The sequence below is a fragment of the Cupressus sempervirens genome, chromosome 1 (genome assembly GCF_028749045.1).
Source record: "Cupressus sempervirens isolate cs-2001-9-10 chromosome 1, ASM2874904v1, whole genome shotgun sequence".
Classification (NCBI taxonomy): domain Eukaryota; kingdom Viridiplantae; phylum Streptophyta; class Pinopsida; order Cupressales; family Cupressaceae; genus Cupressus; species Cupressus sempervirens.
Window position 1 is genome coordinate 721,193,580 of NC_143118.1, and position 18,561 is coordinate 721,212,140.

Genomic DNA, 18,561 nt, shown 5'->3' on the forward strand with positions numbered 1-18,561 from the left:
TTATTTCCTAATTTTCCCTAAGTCATTTATTAGAGTTAGATGAGTATTATAAATGGTGTTATAAGTTGTTGATTGAGTATTTGTGATACATTAATGAGGAAAAAAGGGTTGAATCCTTAGAAGATAATAATCCTATTATGATATTATGTTAATAATATTGAGTGGGTAAAGACAATATGTTAGAAGGTTTGGTTAACTATGCCTCTCTCTTGTTGAACTAGTTGGTGAATATGTTGAATAGATGATTGGATCAACATGATCCATGAGAGTTGTTTGATTTATTGTCCTCAAGGGACCTATTTTTTTAATTTATCCCATAAATAGAAAATACAACTCGTCATAATATGATGCTTTTAAAATTGTATTATGTTGTAGTTATTTTATTGTTGACTTTTCAAAACCACATAGACATAATGACAATCAACATAATTACCCGTGATCCCCTATCAAATCCACTAACATTGCACATTTAGGACTCCACACATTTATTGGCTCCTCTCCAACGACACTTGCATGTACCCAGTACATTGTTCATATAAAAAAAAAATTGTCACACCAGATTAAAGATTACCTTCGTGTAGATATAAAAGGTAAAAATGGGTTGTTAGTGGCACAATTACGAATGAGATCGCATCATTTACGGAGGTGAACGGTGCCCAAGGAGGATTGGGAAGAAAGCAAATGCATCTACTGCAGTAGAGGATGTGTTGAAACAGATATAAAAGGTAAAAATGGGTTGTTAGTGGCACAATTACGAATGAGATCGCATCATTTACGGAGGTGGACGGTGCCCAAGGAGGATTGGGAAGAAAGCAAATGCATCTAATGCAGTAGAGGATGTGTTGAAACAAAATGACACTTCGTCTTTGAGTGTGTAACATACCAACATATCGAAGAGCAGTTCAAAGACAATTTGAAGGAAGGCCAGTTACCCCTGAGTTTTATGGAACCATGACTACATAAAACAACAAGCTTCTTAAAGTAGATTCATAATAGGCAGACTGACATTGAAAAGAACATGAAAATGATCCTATAGGTTGACCTTCATTCATTCATTCACACATTATCTCAAATCTCTAACATCCCGCCAACCCCAACAAAATTATCTAAAGTAACATGATAAGACCGTTTTAAATATATAATAATAACAAAAATAAAAGTAAAAATTTAAGTGTAGACTAAAATTACATAGAAAACAGTCTTATAAAGAGACTTTCCGCGACCTCAATAGGCAATTTCAACCCCAACATGGGTAAGTACTAATTGTAGTCGTTGGAATTCCATTCTAGTCGAGACAACGAAGTCAATGTCGGTTCAATTTTAATTATTTGTTGAGAGGCGTGTACAAAAAAACATGGTACCTGGTAAACAACTCCTAACTCCTTATAGTACTATTTACTAAAGAATTAATTATTATTATTATCCTTGTTATTATGATAAGGATTCGGTTAAGTACAAAAAGTGTGTGCCAAATCACCTTTAGGTTATCGCCACATGTCAAGCGTGACAATGACTTCCATATCAAACATTGTGCGCGTCTCAAAATATTTTTTCAAAAGTGGAAGTAAACCACATTTTGTGTACAATCTTTTTAGTTTTTCAATTAACATTAGAGTTATTCTCGTGATTTTTAATTCACTCCACTTTATTCGATGTTGCATTGCAAAAACAAATTATCTACCAGTCTTCTAACTTTGAAGCATTGAAATGCTGTGAACTGTCTGTAATCAATCAGATAATTGGAATTAGCGTGAAGTATATTTGTCTGGCTTGTTGCTCCGTAGATTATTTGGTCTGTACTCTGTAGACGTTTAAAATTTTCCATTTCAATCTGTTTTTGGGTGACTTAGATTCAACCAGCTGAAATATTTGTTTTGCAGTAGTGTGAAAGATGGACCGGAATGGAGGAGAAGAGAAGAGCAAGAGTATTCTTGTGACTGGTGGTGCAGGTTATATTGGCAGTCACACAACTTTGCAATTGTTGCTGGGTGGCTACAGAGTAGCTGTGATTGATAATCTGGACAATTCATGTGAAGAAGCAATTGAAAGAGTTGTTCAACTGGCTGGAAAATATGGTGGCAATCTCACTTTCCACCAGGTTTGTTTCCATTTTGTATGGACAGTAGTTTACAAGGGCATACGGAGCTGAATTCTTGGGGGATGCATTTTAATTTTTACTTTTTGGTGCATGCTTTGTTTTTGAGGTACAATTTGCTTCAATTTTCTTTATTTGTACATGGGCATGCTGGGTGATGCTTAAAAGAGTAGGAGAGATGGTCAGAACTCAGAATGGAGTATCATATATACTTTTGGCAGAGATGTTGTATTACAAACTTGCAGAATTGTGAAATTGTGTCTCGAATAGCGTATTATATAACCGTCCCGATACACCTTTTTTCTTTTTCACTTGGGAATTTTAAAAACTCCCCCCAAAAAGTGTTATGCTGGAAAGTATTCCATAATTCTTATATCATAACCTCACCATGTTTTTATCTCATTTTTCTTCAGGAATTTAAAAATTTGTAGACATGGGTTACCCGCTAATACATTAAATGATAGATATCCACAACTTTGCCATTCGTTTTTCCTTAGCTACCATTAGTTAAGGGTAATATGTACGCCATTATGGGTAGACCACAACCTTACTATACGCCCATTGAAGTTTACTATTGCAGTGCAGTATGTTAAACTGCATCGGGCGTTTAGCTCGTCACTTATAACCATTACAGCAAATATTGTTAGTTGTTAATGTAGAGTTTGATTCCCTTTGCAATTTCTTTTTGGTATGGTGTTGTTATTTTGGACTTCTTATTAGATGCATGTTAAAGCGTCCTAAACATTATCAGTGGGGAATCTCATCATTAACCAGCCTAGTCAGAGTCCCCTCGAAACAGCCGTTTCATTTTATATTGTCTTGTATATTCTTGAAATTTCGTTGCTCTTCAGGTTTTGACCGCGTGAACTCTTGGGATTGCCTTGCCAGTGGGGGAAGGAATCTGTTCCTCCCGTTCTTATTAAAAATAAGGAATTCATAGATAAGTGAAATAATTTCCTTATAGATAAAAGAAAACTGCCTTTTTCTTGGCCATAAATCCTAGATATGTTGATGACAACGTCAGGGAATATGGTGGCCAGCACAAAAATTCTTGCAGGGTCTGCTAAATGCTCAGCACAGATAACTCTACAATCTAGATGGTTTAGAGTCTTGTTTTGGATGAATTAGCTGGTCTTCTTCTGGTATGGCGATAAAATGTACAGCTTCATAGACAGTAAGTTGCATAAGACTCCCTATCTATGCCTCAATCTTATTTGCATGCTTCATCAGATACAGATGCAATATTTTTTAATTTTTAATTAGTGAGGATCAAAGGATCAAGTCTTTGCTGAGTAAAAGACTCTTAACATCATAAGGGTGAATTTGGAAGAATGGGCCCTTAGTCCACTGTTGAAGTTGAATGGTTCCAAATGAGCCCACTAGGAATCAAGTCTTGCTGAGCGCAGGGCTCCAGCATCATAAGGGATGAGGCCAGGATCGTGTCTGGGCAAATCTGGCAGAATGAATACCCCTCTATCAGCCTCTATCAGCCTCTAGGCTTGTGCTCTTGAATCAGGTAGCAAAAATAGTGCATGGTGGCCCTCACTGGGCTGGTTTGCTCACAGGCTTTGTGCCTCTGCTGGGCAGCCTTGATTGCAGGTCTGAACCTCCTCCCTCTCCTCGGAAAAAAATAAAATCATAGTTATAAGGCTCAGATTTATGGTAGCTGTCCACCAGAGGTTATGGATTTATCAATTGGGGTTAATTGATCCTGGTGACCTATTGAACAGACTTTACACATCATCCCTGATCTAAAAGTGGGATGGTCAAGCTAGTGATGGAGATCTGAAGAAGCTTCCTGAATAAGGAAGTGTCGAGTTTGGAATCTCAAGATGAATCATTGAACACTTATTACTAACAGGGAGATTTTCAATGGCCATTGCAAGGGATTTTTGGAGCTTGCACTATCAGCTTAAGATATTATGGAATAATTGCAAATGGTAACCTGCATATTAAGTAAACTTCATATAATTCCTCTTCGGAATGTCAAGTGATAAAATTTGTATGCATGCTTTACAAAAATTTTTACTGGACCAAAATTTGTTGTGAGTGGCTTCAAAATATTGTCAGCAAGAAGCACTGAGAAGATTTAGGAAGCCTCTGTGCTCAGGACCGTTACGTGAAAGCCTGCAAATCTCATCTCTCTGTACTTGGTAATAGAGTGTGGTCTGCAAGATAGGGCCCTCTATTCAATAAATGGATTAAAAAAGAAGCTTCCCTGTGCACAATCAATTTAGAGTAATGGATGTTTACAACTTTGCAGCATTGTGCCGTATGATCTGTTTGCCCCTGGTGAAGGAATTTCAAATATGTGAACTGGGAGAAAACTTATCCTATTTTGTTGGAGAAAGTCTCAACTGTCATACCTATAACCCTATTTTCATTTCTTTTTTCATGTGTTTCTAGTCTACTATTCCTAATTCTTTTCTTATTTCCATTTCTTGGTTTACTGTTATTCGAAATTCTTTATATTTCTTCCTTTTTCTTGGTTTCCTGTTGTACCAAACTCTTTCCTCTTGCTTCTTTTTTGAGTACCCTTTCTGTTAATATTTCCTCCAGATTTTCTTCTAGACCTGATTGATGCAGGTTACGTTTGCCACTTCTCTTCCTCTTCCTCTGTAACTATGATGCAGACAGAGAGGGCCTAGCTTCTGTCCAGGAGGTTTTAAAGTCATTGCCAGGCTGTTTGCAAAATACAGTGGATACAAGGTGATTTAATATTAACATGATAAAGGGCAGTTTAAGATTAACAGTTAACATGTATACGTGGTTGGAATTCGTGAAACTCCCTACAATTTTGCAATTAACAAAATTGGCAGAGGAAACAGAGAAAATTGCACCCGGATTCTGTATTCGTTCTCTTGCCCTCCTCCCCAAAAATTCTCTTTTATTTTTTTCTTAGTTCCTTTTAAATCATGGTGATCGAAATGAGATTACAGCGGAGGGAAGCAATTAGGTGAATAGCAGTTATACCTGTGTCCAAACAAGTCACTCATCAGCTTGTTTCAGATAAGGAGATGCACAACTTCCAGGATTTTGGTTCACAATTTTGTATGGAAGCTTAGGATTTGGTTTGCTACATTCGATGCCTTTCAATGCTTCTTTGTTTACTTTTAACCTCTGTTGTGAAGATAGGGGTGGCGATCAGAAAGAGGAATATGAGTTGCAAACATATGCAGAGTAAGGATAGCTTAGTAAGCGAGAGACATAGAAAAGTAAGAGCAATCTAAAATAATAGGCGAGTCTGGATTTTATTGGTCCCAAAAATCACAAATAAGATTTGAAGCAACGGGGAATGCAAAAACAGAGAAATCGGAAATGTGAGAGTATACTGTTGCCAATTAGGAAAAGTGGTGGTGATATTGTAGAGCCTGAAGAATATCATATAGAGTGGAATTAAGCTTAAGATAGTAGATCGAGAGTCTTTCCATTGAGTGTGGTGAAATAGGTTTCCCATTAGGTTTATGTCAATTAAAACTTGTTGTGAAAAGATGCACCACTACATAGCAAGAAGAATTGCTAGCTAAACATAGAAAATAATAACAGATTTAGGTTTGTGAGGTTCTTTGAAGAACTTAACTCCCAAGGCTCATATTTATGTCTGAATTTGGTGAGGAAAAAATTTGGACCTTTCTAAGCCAATAAAAATTGGCAAAAAAATATGATGAAGTTTGAAGTATATAATTCTGCATTTTAAATAATTATATTGCCAACATAAGCGAAATAAACACAAATGTCAAAATAGATAAGTATTGATGAATTTTATAAAAAAGGAAGTATTAATAATTTGCAATTAGTCAGAAAATATTATCAAAGTATTTTAACAAATATATTAAAAGCCTTAAATTTTAAATTTATAAAACCTGCAATAGTAAAAACTAGAAACTAGGGAAGAGCCTACAATACAATGGTAAAATTATGAACCTCCTATCTGGGAGGTATTGGGTTCCATTCTACTCAAGCTTAATAAATAATGATGATAATAATAATAAATTAAAACACATAATAATAATAATCAATCTTAGCTTCGACCTCTTACCAATTAAAAAAGAAAAAAATTAGAAACTAATAAATATAAATATAAAAAGAGAAGAAATCTAAAACTAAATTTCAAGAGAAGGTTTGAATATAGAATTAAATTTAATTGACATTTGAAAAATAAATTATAATACGATAAAATAAATAAAATCTATAAGATATTGAAGCAAAGTAGTTGAAAACTAAAAAGTTGAATTATACTTTTTTTTCGATGGGTAATGAGGTGAAGCTGAGATTAATTAACTATTGTTATTTGCTAAGCTCGAGTAGATTCGAACCCAAGAAGTCCTAGTTGAGAGGCTCACAATTTACCATTGTGTTGTAGGTTGTTCCTTGAAAAGTTAAACTATAAATAATACATTAATAAGAAAAGAAAAAGAAATTGTACTAACCTAATAAAAGTGATTATTTATTACCTAAAAATAGTAAAGTTTTACAATCTTGTAAAAAGAAACTTTTATTCAATTGTAAGTTGAGGGGTTTATTGGGGTCCTTTATCCTCACCTTCTCAAGGATGAACAAACAAGGTCAAACTTACAGTCCATAGGAGATTTGCTTAGTTATTGGACTCGTGTATCTAGGCCACAAATTGGATTTGAATTCAAATCAGATCCGAATTTGAATTGTTGACCATTTCATGTTAGATTCGCACAGGGTCTGGATTTGACCCTTTGGCATAGGGTTAAATCCAGGCCTTGTGCGAATCTAGCATGAATCAGTTGTGAATCCATCCATACTTGAAGGAATCCAACGTGAATGATGTGTGAATTTGGTATGAATCCTCGTGGATCCCTAGGGACCTAAAGGCCAAACTTGGAATAAGTACACACAAGTCCATATATATTGCACATATATATATTGATACGTAATGCACAAATTTATATTTTATATATATATACACACACAAACCCATATGAATCATAATGGGGAAAAGAATACACGAATCCACGAATTGGACCATCGAACCTGAACCCATACCCTAATCCGAATCGAAAACTTAGGAGATTTGCTTAATCTATAGCGAAAATGTGTCTAAGGCTTAAAACTTTAGTCATGTTGCGCCTATGTAGAGTTCTCATGACTATTTAACAAGTTATAGGCCAAGACCTGCAACAATCTTCTTCGCCAACGAAATTTAAGTTCCATGGGACATGGGGCCTTCCTATTTTGGAGAAGACTAATTGTAGTTGTTTCCTTTGGATTGATTTTTGCAAAATCTGGTTCTTCCACCAAAGGTAAAGGGACTCTCATCCTAATTGGAGATAGGAGACTTATTATAATGCCTCACTAGAGAACCCAAAAGAAATTAACCTAAAGTTTCACTAAGTTTGTCAAACATTTTTTTTTTGAAAGATAATAACTTAACAACAAAAGATATAAATATAGCAAAAGCAATAACATACACAAACACATACCATAAAACAGATTACATCTCCTAAGGGTCCCATGACGTTGGATCACATTTAAGTTTAATTAATACTAAAATCAATATAAAACAATTCCACATTAAATGATAATCACAAGTTCAAATCCATTTAAATAATATACAATAAATGATAATGTGAATTGATACCCATCAACCATGAAACTAATTTGACACTCTTGAGTTTGCTATAGAGGAGCTTGTTTTCAAAGGGCAAATATTTGCTTGTCATCTTGGGTAAAGTAAGATTTACACTTCAAAGCCAACTTGAAATTCAATGACTGCTTCTAAAATCAATTGCTGACCTTGATTTGAATTTCCTTTGGCAATTTCTGATAGAGATCTTTGACATGAATCCTTGTGAAAGTGGGTGGAAGTAGAGAGAATTTTGGGAGGAATAGAAACTTCCCCAATGAGCTCCCAATTGATGTCAGTTTGGAGGTTGGCAAAAATTGTGAAAGGGAGGTTAGATAGCATAAGATAAAGAGGAACTATTGAGAAGTTTAGGAGCAACTCCCAATCCTCCTCCAAGTCATAGGTAACTATGAAAAGTCTTTGTGTGTGTATGTAAATGAAATGCTCATACGTGATTTTTTCTATAGAGAAACTCCCAATCCTTCACCAAGTGCTAAATAACTAGGAAAAATCCCCGTGTGCATAGCTAAATGAAATACTCATATTGATATGTTTTCTATGTAGAAATTCCTAGTCCATCATTGAGCCAAAAATAACAATCAAAATTCTTACGTGTGTAGGTAAATGAAATGCTTAGGTGAGAGGAGGAGTTACTAGTGTGCTATGATCCCAAGATGGAGGCCCATAAGGCCTAATCAAAAAATTGTAAATTATACAAAATCAATCCTTTTTCTATGTGTCGTCTAGTACTTCCTCCCCCATCTTCAAAATAGGCTTTGATTTAGATTTTCGTGCAATCCATGACATTGACATTGAGGTAGGATGACTAATAGAAAGAAATATATGTTGTGTATCAATGGGAGCTTTCGCTAATGTAGCATGATATTTGAGGATTGCTAAAAATGCATTGGGCTTAGGGTTTCAAGAGGAGGGACATAGTTGTGGAAGATAGTTGCACTGTTAGAAATGATGGGATCGTCATAGACCATTGGAGGAGAAAAGCTGTAACTACTAACAAAGCTTGAATGCCTCTTTACATTTTGGTAGAGGGAACAAATGCATGATAGAACAAAGGTCAGTCATGGTGCTTTAAATTGATGAATATTGAAAGTTGACTTTTAATAAAATTATAATTGAAGTTAAAATAAGAAAAACTCAATATACATAGCTTGGAACAAAACCTTCATGGTAGCAATAAAACACGAGTTTTATTGTAACTTCAAGTACACATAATTCATAAGAACAAACACTTGCTTTGAGCATGACAAATTTTCATGAAATGCATTGTTACCTTGGAGGATATTCTTATATTTTGTCCAATAATCACGGTTCCAACTAAAAATAATAATGAAATATAGTTAAAGAGTATAAGTTTACCAATTGAAATGCCTTTTAACAAGATAAATCTTGGTTTAGGTTTTGCACACAATTTATGTCACTTGGAAATTGACAATAAGTGATAAGTCAACATATAATCACTAGTTAACACCATGAAATCATGTAACATTGCTATATTAAGATCTAATTAAGGCATTATCCATTCCTATGTGGATTACCATAATAACCTTATTAGTAATTTGTTGGAACGTTTACAAACTATAGTCTCAAGGTTGGTTGCCCTTGCATTGTAAGAGCATGGAAGGCAAACTTGCCTTCCATGCCTCAGTTTACTTTATAGGCTGACTGTTCTCCCTGTTCAAGCACAACAACATGGAAGGTCATTCTTCCATTCCACCTCTTGGTCCATGGGCAAGGTTGGCCATCTATTCCATCTCAGGGTGGCATACTTGATGGGACTTCAAGCCCAAGGTCTTTCTAAGCTCCCTAGCCCATGATCATAAGATTCATCTTGGGGTGGAGTACTTGGGTCTTGTAAACTTAGAAGGATAGCCAGCACTCCTATTTGTAATCCGTTTCTATAAATTTAGATTAGATTATCAAGTGAATCCTTTTATTACATAAAAATAAGAGGAATATTATGATTACTACAAAATTTCAATTATTTCTGCACGTATTTTTATAGCATGAACAAATTTATGCACACCTATAATTTACTTTATTCACAAAAATCATCTTTAGTCTCTTTATTGTTATTTGATATTTATTTATGCCTCTAGTTAGAACACATTATTTATTTTCTTATCTCTTTCTTATTCATTTGACACCTTCACCATTAATTCCATCTCTTTATCATATTATCAATGGCGAATGGTCATGTTGATGTGAGTTTTGTTCCACTACAACATGCAAAATCAAATATATAGTATTCCAAAATGAAATGCCAAATCTCCATCTCTTTCTTGATTAAGGATGCTCATATGCTAAACAATGTATATCGATTGTGTGATCAAATGAGACAACCCCAAGGTTCCTTCTTATTGTGGACTTCCACTCAATTTTTGTGATGTGATATGTTGGTTATTATCACAAAGGGACTTACACTATCCAATCAATGGATATCAACTTGACTTTAACTTCTTTCAACCAAACAAACTGCGAAAGATAAGGATTTAGAAAGATCTAATCTACTCCTAAAACGAAAGAGATAATGAATGCTTGTGTGACTCTACTAGACTTACTTTAGCTATCAACATCAACCAATCTAGTGTGATCTTCTAAACTTAAGTTAGAGATAAGATGTTCAAACTATCACCATTCCATTAACACCATCCATTAACACCATCCATTGATGCATTCAATGTGTAAGCAATAATCAAAGTTAAGTTCACAATATGCCATTTGACCACGAAAGGAAAACTTACAATCAATAAGTAGCTAGTGGTTTGGTCTATAAGCAAGTTCTCCAAAGATGCATCCAAAATTCCTTCCATTCAACTAAACACTACTTTTGATCAACATGAAATGAATTCTATTTTAAGTGAGGAAATGTAGAAACCATGCAATACTCCGAAGAAACACAAGTAATCAACCATGAAAACCAACAATGGATCAACAATAACTTTGATAACATTACGGCAACAATTTCAATCAGTCTTCTCTCATACCCTATTGTCTAATCTTAATGAGTTACAAATGAGGTGGTCTTGTCCTTTTATAGTTGTTCAATTACAATGAAGGGCTAATATTAAATCAAGATCAAGGACCAAGATTATGCCAACAAAGCTTTAATCTACCTAACTACTACAAGAATTAAATGTTTATCCAATTATATGAAGGCACCACCTTTTGAGCCAATAAGAAAATTATTAAGAGCCAATAAGAAAATTATTACCAGTTTGTTGGAAGTCGTGATTCATAGTCACACTAAGATTGCATTCGAAATTTCCCTTGTGAAGGTACTGGTTGATAGCGTTCAGCCAAGGCTCTTTTTATCTTCAGAAACTTCCTAGTTATGTGGTCGGTTTCCCATACCCAAAAGAAATATAATGTTGTTTTTATCAATTATAACTGCATTTGTACTTTCAGCAGAAAGGCATATGTCCATAAAATACTGCACTTCATCTTTGTTCAGTATCATTGAATAGGCTCTCAGTGAGTCAGTTATTCCCATGTTGAGTCAAGATCAAATGTTCATAACAAGTTTATACATCTTTATTTTACTACTGTAAGTCAAAATCGATGGGTAATTTATGCAAGTCTTAAGATGTTATTCTCAAACCATAGAAGTTGTGACATACTGAAACATGTGATATTCATACATTAGCTGAGGATCAGCAGAATGAGTTGCTTTACTCTAGTATTTAAACACTTGGGACTCATCTGACTGTATGGCCAAGGAAAAGGGTGAAAAGGTGAGATCTGCAATAACATGAAACATAATCAGATGTGACATAACAATATATATTATTCTTAAAAGGATCATTTAATAGCTCATGCGTTTCCAATTTATTCTTTGTATTCAAGTCGAGTGGTGTGATTGAATACCAGGATGCTCAGTGGCTGACAAGGTGCTCCATATCTATTTCGGGTAGGGAGGGCCTTTCTAATTAGAGAAAGTGTGGGGATAAGTTTGAGGTCCATGGTTAGGAGGTTAAGCCCCTGATAGTGTTTCCCCTCTCCAAAAGATGTCAGGACATGTATCAGATAAAGATAAGTTGAGCATTCAGACATAATTTGGTAATAGGTATTTTTACGTTTATGATATTTATACAAGTAGAAGATATGATGGATTAATTTATATCGTTGAATTCAATTATTTCCTTTGATGTAAGCAACCTTTCTCGTCAATGTAATTGGTAACCAGTTAGATCGGATGATCTTCCAACTGAATATGGAATATATCTATAAGATTGTTATTTCAGTTTTTCATTTATAAAAATAATGACTATGAGCATATCTTCTAATCTTATGTTATTGCCACAGTTAGCAATAGAAAGAAAAGGAAATAGAGGTATCCTATGCCCCAAATGATACAGTGGTATCTGATGTCCTAAACGATACAGTGGTATCTGATGCCCTAAATGATATAGTGGTATCTGACGCCCCAAATGATACAGTGGTATCTGACGCCCCAAATGATACAGTGGTATCTGATGACCTAGATGATCCAATGGTATCTGATGCCCTAATTAACACGGTGGTATGTGATGCCCTAAATGATCCAATGATAATAGATGCCCTAATTGATACAACGGTATGTGATGCCCTAATTGATATAGTGGTATATGATGGTAATCTTCATTTGATATTGATACAGTGGTTTTTGATGGTAATCGTCATTTGATCCTAAGTGGTTTTGTGGACTAACCCCTAGGTGTTTGGAAACGCATCCCTATATTGATTTTGGTTTTGAATTCCATGGTATGTAGATTTTAATTTTCATAGTAAATTCATTGAGGTGTTTTCAATTGTTAGTTATGAAATTTTCGTTTAACTGATTGTAACAGTTAATCTCATTCACTTAAACATAACTAATATAACTGTCTTGCTATGAAAATGAAGTAATACCTGTATTTCTTTAATATGTTAGTTAAGACCTGAGAAAAGTGGTTGTTACACAATATCTATTTTTCCTTCCAATTGATTGTTCTTTGCTTGCCTTCACAGGACTCATAACTCACTTCCGATTCTGTTCTGCTTCCATCAAATGAAAAGACCCCACATATGATTATGTTCTATCTCTAGTGAATGAAGAGCTCTATGTATAATTTACCAATTTCACCGTCTGGCTTCTGTCCTAAATATTCAAGGCTTTCCTGACTTCTCTTACCACAATAGACAATTAACTTATTATTTTCTTCCAATCTGCGATTAGTTGACGAAATAGGTACTAGCAGTTTGCTTGATTCAACAGACGATGATTAAAGATTTGATGCTCATCAATATGCATGACCCGCCCACAAATAGTCTCTAAGTTTCCACTACGCTAGGTGAAACTTCTTGATGAAAGGAATTTAAAATCTCCACAATCATATGAAATGCTCTTTCCAACCTTCGATGATCAAATCCATATCCCATTCGAAGAGCCATTGCCTCTATTTAAACAATGGAAATCCCATAATTGCCACAACTAATTTAGTTAGATTATTCATAAGTTTATATAAAATAAACTTCAAGTTTTATAATTGTTTACTATAATCTTATTTATTATTAATTAATTTATATTAGTTCAATACATTTTGCAAGTTGAAACTGATATAAAATAATCAATAGTTATTTTGCCAATTTGATATTCAAAAGGACTGTCCTCTTGGAGGGACATTACAAATCTCCCGAGTCCCCTCCCTCATGTTTCTTACGCACAAGCAACTACAAATTAGAATGGTGTAACATCTATTCACCTTCCCATGTGGCATCATCCACCGGTAGATTTTTCCATTGTATCAGATATTCCTTGATGGATCGATTACGCAAATGTCTTTCTTGTATATCCAAAATATTTTTGAGAATGGTTTCCAATTTCCCTTTTGAGTCCAAGGGTGGTAAGTCTTTTGATATAGTGACCTATTGACCCAACACCTTCTTAAGGCAAGAGACATGAAAAATATTATGTATAGGACTGCCTTTTGGTAGATCCAACTCATAAACAACTGCACCAATTTTCCTAACAATATGATAAGTTGCATAGAAGCGGGGTTTCAATTTTTCAACTCCACGGTGTTTGAGTGAGAATTGTAGATATGGTTGCAATCTGAGATACACCAATTCTCTTGCATCAAAATTGTGCTCTATCCTTTTCTTGTCGGCATAAATTATTTTTGATTCTGGGCAGATTGTAAGTTTTCCTTAAGTGCCTTTAAGATATCTTGAGTTTCTCGAAGCCAGTTTTGAGTTTTGGGTACATTACTATGGGCAAAAGAACGATCAACAAAAGATACATCATCATATCCATACAAGGCCTTGAATGGAGTCATACCAATATACATATGATAGGTTGTGTTGTAACAATATTCCCCTAAATACAATCACTGGATCCAAGTCTTTTGATGCCCAACCACATAATGTCAAAGATAGCCTTCAACCCATTTGTTCACAATTTCTGTTTGCCCATCTATTTGTGGATGGTAAGTGGTGCTATTGTTCAAATTTGTACCTGTTAATTTGAACAATTCTTCGTAGAAGTTGCTCAAAAATCTGCTATCTTGGTCACTAATGATGTTCTGTTGCAAGCCATGTAAGCAGAACACTTCCTTGAAAAATAATTTAATGACCTTGTTCTCCTGCACTTTGTCACCACAAAATGTTGTTAACAGCACAACTTTTTCAAGCTAGTTTCGTGTTTCTCCAAGCTTGAATTTGATATTCAATTGCTTAATGTTGATCGATCGGTCCATTTCAATTCATATATCAAATCCTTTTTACTAAGGCTTTTGTCAAGTCTTTTTGTTTTGTTTTCTGTCGAGCCTTTGCTTGATTTTTGAAGCCTTCGTCTTCCTTTTTTTTGCTTTTGAGTTTGTTTTTGTTGGTTTTTATGTAGTGTTCCTGTCCCCTACTGATTTTTCCTAGTAACGTCTTTTATCGACTTAGCTAACAAAAATTTCCAAAATGCAATTGTTGCAGAGGGTCATATGGACTGCTAGGTGGAAGTACGGATGAATTAGTAAAGGTAATGGGCTGTACGATGTCAATGGCCTGTCTGTACGGTGCTAGGAAGTTGGCCGTATGGGTGGTGTGTTTGGTTGTACGATGTTAGGGGAGGGTCGTATGATGGTAAAGACCAAGTTGGCCATACAACAAGTCGTACAGTGATTAAATGGAGGGAGCAAGGAAGTTACGGGGGGAATGGAAGATGTGAATGAGACCGTACGATGGCAAAAACACAAGCCGTACAATTTAGTGTTGAATAATATGGATGGACGAATGGGTGAGGGCCATATGATCAAGGATTGAGCAGTACGAAAATGACAGGAGGCCACACAGTTAGGTATCGGAGCCCAATACGAAATACAATCTTGTTTATACACAAAACACAATAGATCCTAATAAAATCCACACAATAATAGAGATTTGGATGCGAATGATAAATGTCGAAAGATGAAGCTCCGATTTGCTAGATCTGAGCGAAGTATTACAGGCGACAGAATAGGGTTGGGGTTGAATCCCACCGAAATAGGATAAACCAAATAGGGAAGGTCTTTCACTTCTGAAATGGCAAACAATAGAGAATCCCTACAGGAATTTGCAAATTACAGAAATAATCCAAATAAAAATCCATACCTAAAGACTACTTACAAGCCATGCTTAAATACTCATTGGGAAACTTTCTGAGGGTGTACAAAGGTAGCCGATGCCGACACAAACTACAGAAACAAAAATAAAAATGGGTTCGAGATATATTAAATCAATCGGCCCATTAACAATAGTTTGATAATTTATTTATTTTATAACAAGAACATTAGAGTCTTCCCATCCCAAATTTTGCTTGTCCTCTAGCAATTGCAATGCCGGATGCTGGAGAGTGTGCTCACCCTCCCACGTCGCGTCGTCCAATGGCAAGTGTTTCCAATGCACCAAATATTCCTTCACTGTGCGGTTCTGCAGAGTCTTCTCATGTAGTTCGATGATCTCGGCTGGTTCTAGGATGAGCTTGCCTTCTTCATTGAGTGGTGGAAGGTCTGTGGCAAACGTGACGTTCGGCCCTATGACCTTTTAAAGGCATGAAACATGAAAAACGTTATCATTACAGCTTCCCTCTTGAAGTTCCAACTCGTACGCGACTTCTCCAACGCAATGAACTACATGATAAGGGCCATAAAATCGTGGCTTCAATTTTTTATTTTCTTTTTCCTTCAATGAGGATTGCCGATATGGCTGGAGCCTGAGATAGACCAAGTTCCCTACTTCAAAACTCCTCTCCATTCTGTGTCTGTCGGCTTACATCTTCTGTTGATTTTACGCCCACTGTAAGTTTTCCTTCAAGCATTTCAGTATGTCATGTCCCTCTTGAAGCCAGTCTCTCGCTCTTGCTGTGCGACTGTCACCTAAAACTGTGTCGATGAAGCAAAGGGGTTTGTACTCGTACAGAGCTTAAAATGGTGCCATTTCAATGGACATGTGGTACGTGGTATTGTAGCAATACTCCCCTAGATGTATCCATTTGACCTACTCCCATTGTTGTATCGAAACATAGTTTTGAAGGTAACCTTCGAGCCACTTGTTCACAATCTCCGTTTGTCCATCTGTCTGAGGGTGGTAACTAGTACTTAGTGACAATTTTGTCCCTGCCAATCGAAATAGTTCTGTCCAGAAGATACTGATGAATTGTGCATCCCGATCACTGATAATGTTTTGGGGTAACCCGTGTAGATGAAAAACTTCTTTAAAAAATATATCGGCAACTTGTGCGGCCTGAAAATTTGAGGGGATGGCGAATAAGTGTGCGTAATTTGTCAATCTGTCAACCACCACGAGAAATACAATCCTTTTCGTTCACCTTAGGAAACCCTGTTATGAAATCCATTGAGATACTTTCTCACTTATGTTCTAGAATCAACAAATTTGCAGTAACCCAATAGGGAGAGTATGTTCGGATTTGTTTTGCTGGCAGACTGCACACTCTCTTACATACAACAACACATCCCCTTTGAGTCCTTTCATTGAAAACCTCTCTTGGAGACTTCTATAAGTTTTTGAGGAAACCCGGGTGTCCTGCCAAGGGTGAGTCGTGTACTTCAAGATTTTCTGCTTCAATTTGGATTTCAGCACCAAAAATATCCGATTCTTATAGTGGATGATGTCATTCACCACTCTGTACCACTTATCCTGAGTGTTGCCATCTATTAGCTCACAGGCAAATGCATTTTTGGAGTATTCTACCAACATATGTGCCTTCCAGTCAGTTGAAATCTAGTTTAGTGAGTAGATGGCGGGTTTCCTAGACAAGGCATCTACAACCACATTGTTCTTCCCTCTCACATATTCAATGTCAAAATCAAAAGCCTGAACCTTGCTTACCCATTTTTATTGCCTTTCGTTCAAGTCCTGTTGCTCCAAAAAATATCTCAAACTGTTGTGATCCGTACAGATGACAAAGTTGGCACCCTCCAGATACTGCCGAAACTTGGTTAGTGCATGTACGATAGCCAACATTTCTTTGTCGTAGATGGAATATAAGTGTTTTGTTTGTGTAAGCTTCCTGCTCTCATAAGTTATGGGGTGTCTATCCTGTATTAGTATCGTGCCAATGCCTTATCCGGATGCATCGCACTCCAAAATGAATGGCCCAGTGAAACCGGGTAATACAAGTACGGGACAAATGCTCATTGCCTCTTTTAGTTTATCAAAAGTGATCCGTGCCTTTTCGTTCCATTGGAAAGACCCCTTGTTAGATCCGTTAAGGGTGCTTTGAGCTGAGAGAATCCCTTAACGAACCTCCGGTAATAACTGCACAGTCCAAAAAATCCTCGCAAATCGGTGAGTGATTTTGGGGGAGGCCAATCAAGAATAGCCTGAATCTTCTCTTGATGAATTTGAACTCTATATTTACTAACAACACGCCTCAGGTGCAATATTTTTGTCATACCAAATTCACACTTGGATTGCTTGGCGAACAAAGACTGCTCCTCCAATGATCCTTAGGACTTCATTTAGATGCTTCAAGTGCTCCTCCCATATCCTACTATAAATAAGAAGATCATCAAAAAATACCAATAAGTACTTGTAATGAGCCTTGCTCAAACTAACCACAATTTGCCCTAATTGCTATTTGTAATTTCGTCAAACAGTTTATATGCAACCTTGTAGCTTCCTGATGTAGTGTTTCAGTCTGAAGTAGCTTGATAGAAATGGATGCTAAGACTGATTTAAATACCCCTACAATGCCTACAATCTGTTCTACATGCAAATATGCAATTCTTTTTGGATTTTTATGCAAATATATGGGAAATTAGGTATGCAAAGACAAGCTACAGCAAATAGACATTTTGTAAAATACTTGCCATGCATCATATCATTTGCAATTTCATTTGCAAGAATACCTATTGAAATTAGGTACTTATATCTCCATTATCATGAATAATTCAATACAATATTAATATTAAATAGCCAAGACTCTTGGCAGATACAAATGAATTAATGATTAAATTTGATGCAGACTATCACCTACAACCGTACCTCTAATTATGCAGCTAAATATCATCTAACTTGTATGAAAATGACAAGAGAACCTGTTTTAGGAGCCACCTTGCATTCCCAATGAAGAAGCAGCGAATATTCCGGAAGTTAAAGACCATATGCAGCCCATAATTACTGAATCTTCTCCAAAAAAAAAGAAAAGAAAAGGCAGCACGTTGAGTCCTCACCAATTTCCAGAATTATATTGCAGCCTCTATAATAGCAGCAATTTGATAGTTTTCTTCAAATTTGGTATACAATAGCACCAAATTTGCATCCACAGAATTAGAATAGTATTCTGAGAATTCAGTTTGCAAAATTCATCATCAATCAGCGATGATTCAAATTGCCAAGAGAG

The 18,561-nt window shown here is 35.8% G+C and overlaps 1 protein-coding gene across 5 annotated transcripts in view; it reads left to right on the forward strand.

Annotated features, from left to right (window-relative positions):
• Window positions 1-1,582: 1,582 nt before the first annotated feature.
• Window positions 1,583-18,561, forward strand: part of LOC149579969 (UDP-glucose 4-epimerase GEPI48-like) — a 248,963-nt gene continuing 231,984 nt past the window's right edge. For 2 of the 5 annotated variants that reach the window (XM_089788138.1, XM_089788169.1), the window contains exons 1-2: window positions 1,583-1,792; window positions 1,881-2,098. In XM_089788138.1, coding sequence (XP_089644264.1) covers window positions 1,892-2,098 — 207 coding nt within the window. In that variant the 5' untranslated portion in view covers window positions 1,583-1,792; window positions 1,881-1,891. The remainder of the gene's footprint in view (window positions 1,793-1,880; window positions 2,099-18,561) is intronic. The other 3 variants (XM_089788156.1, XM_089788146.1, XM_089788162.1) reach the window with 3 other exon arrangements.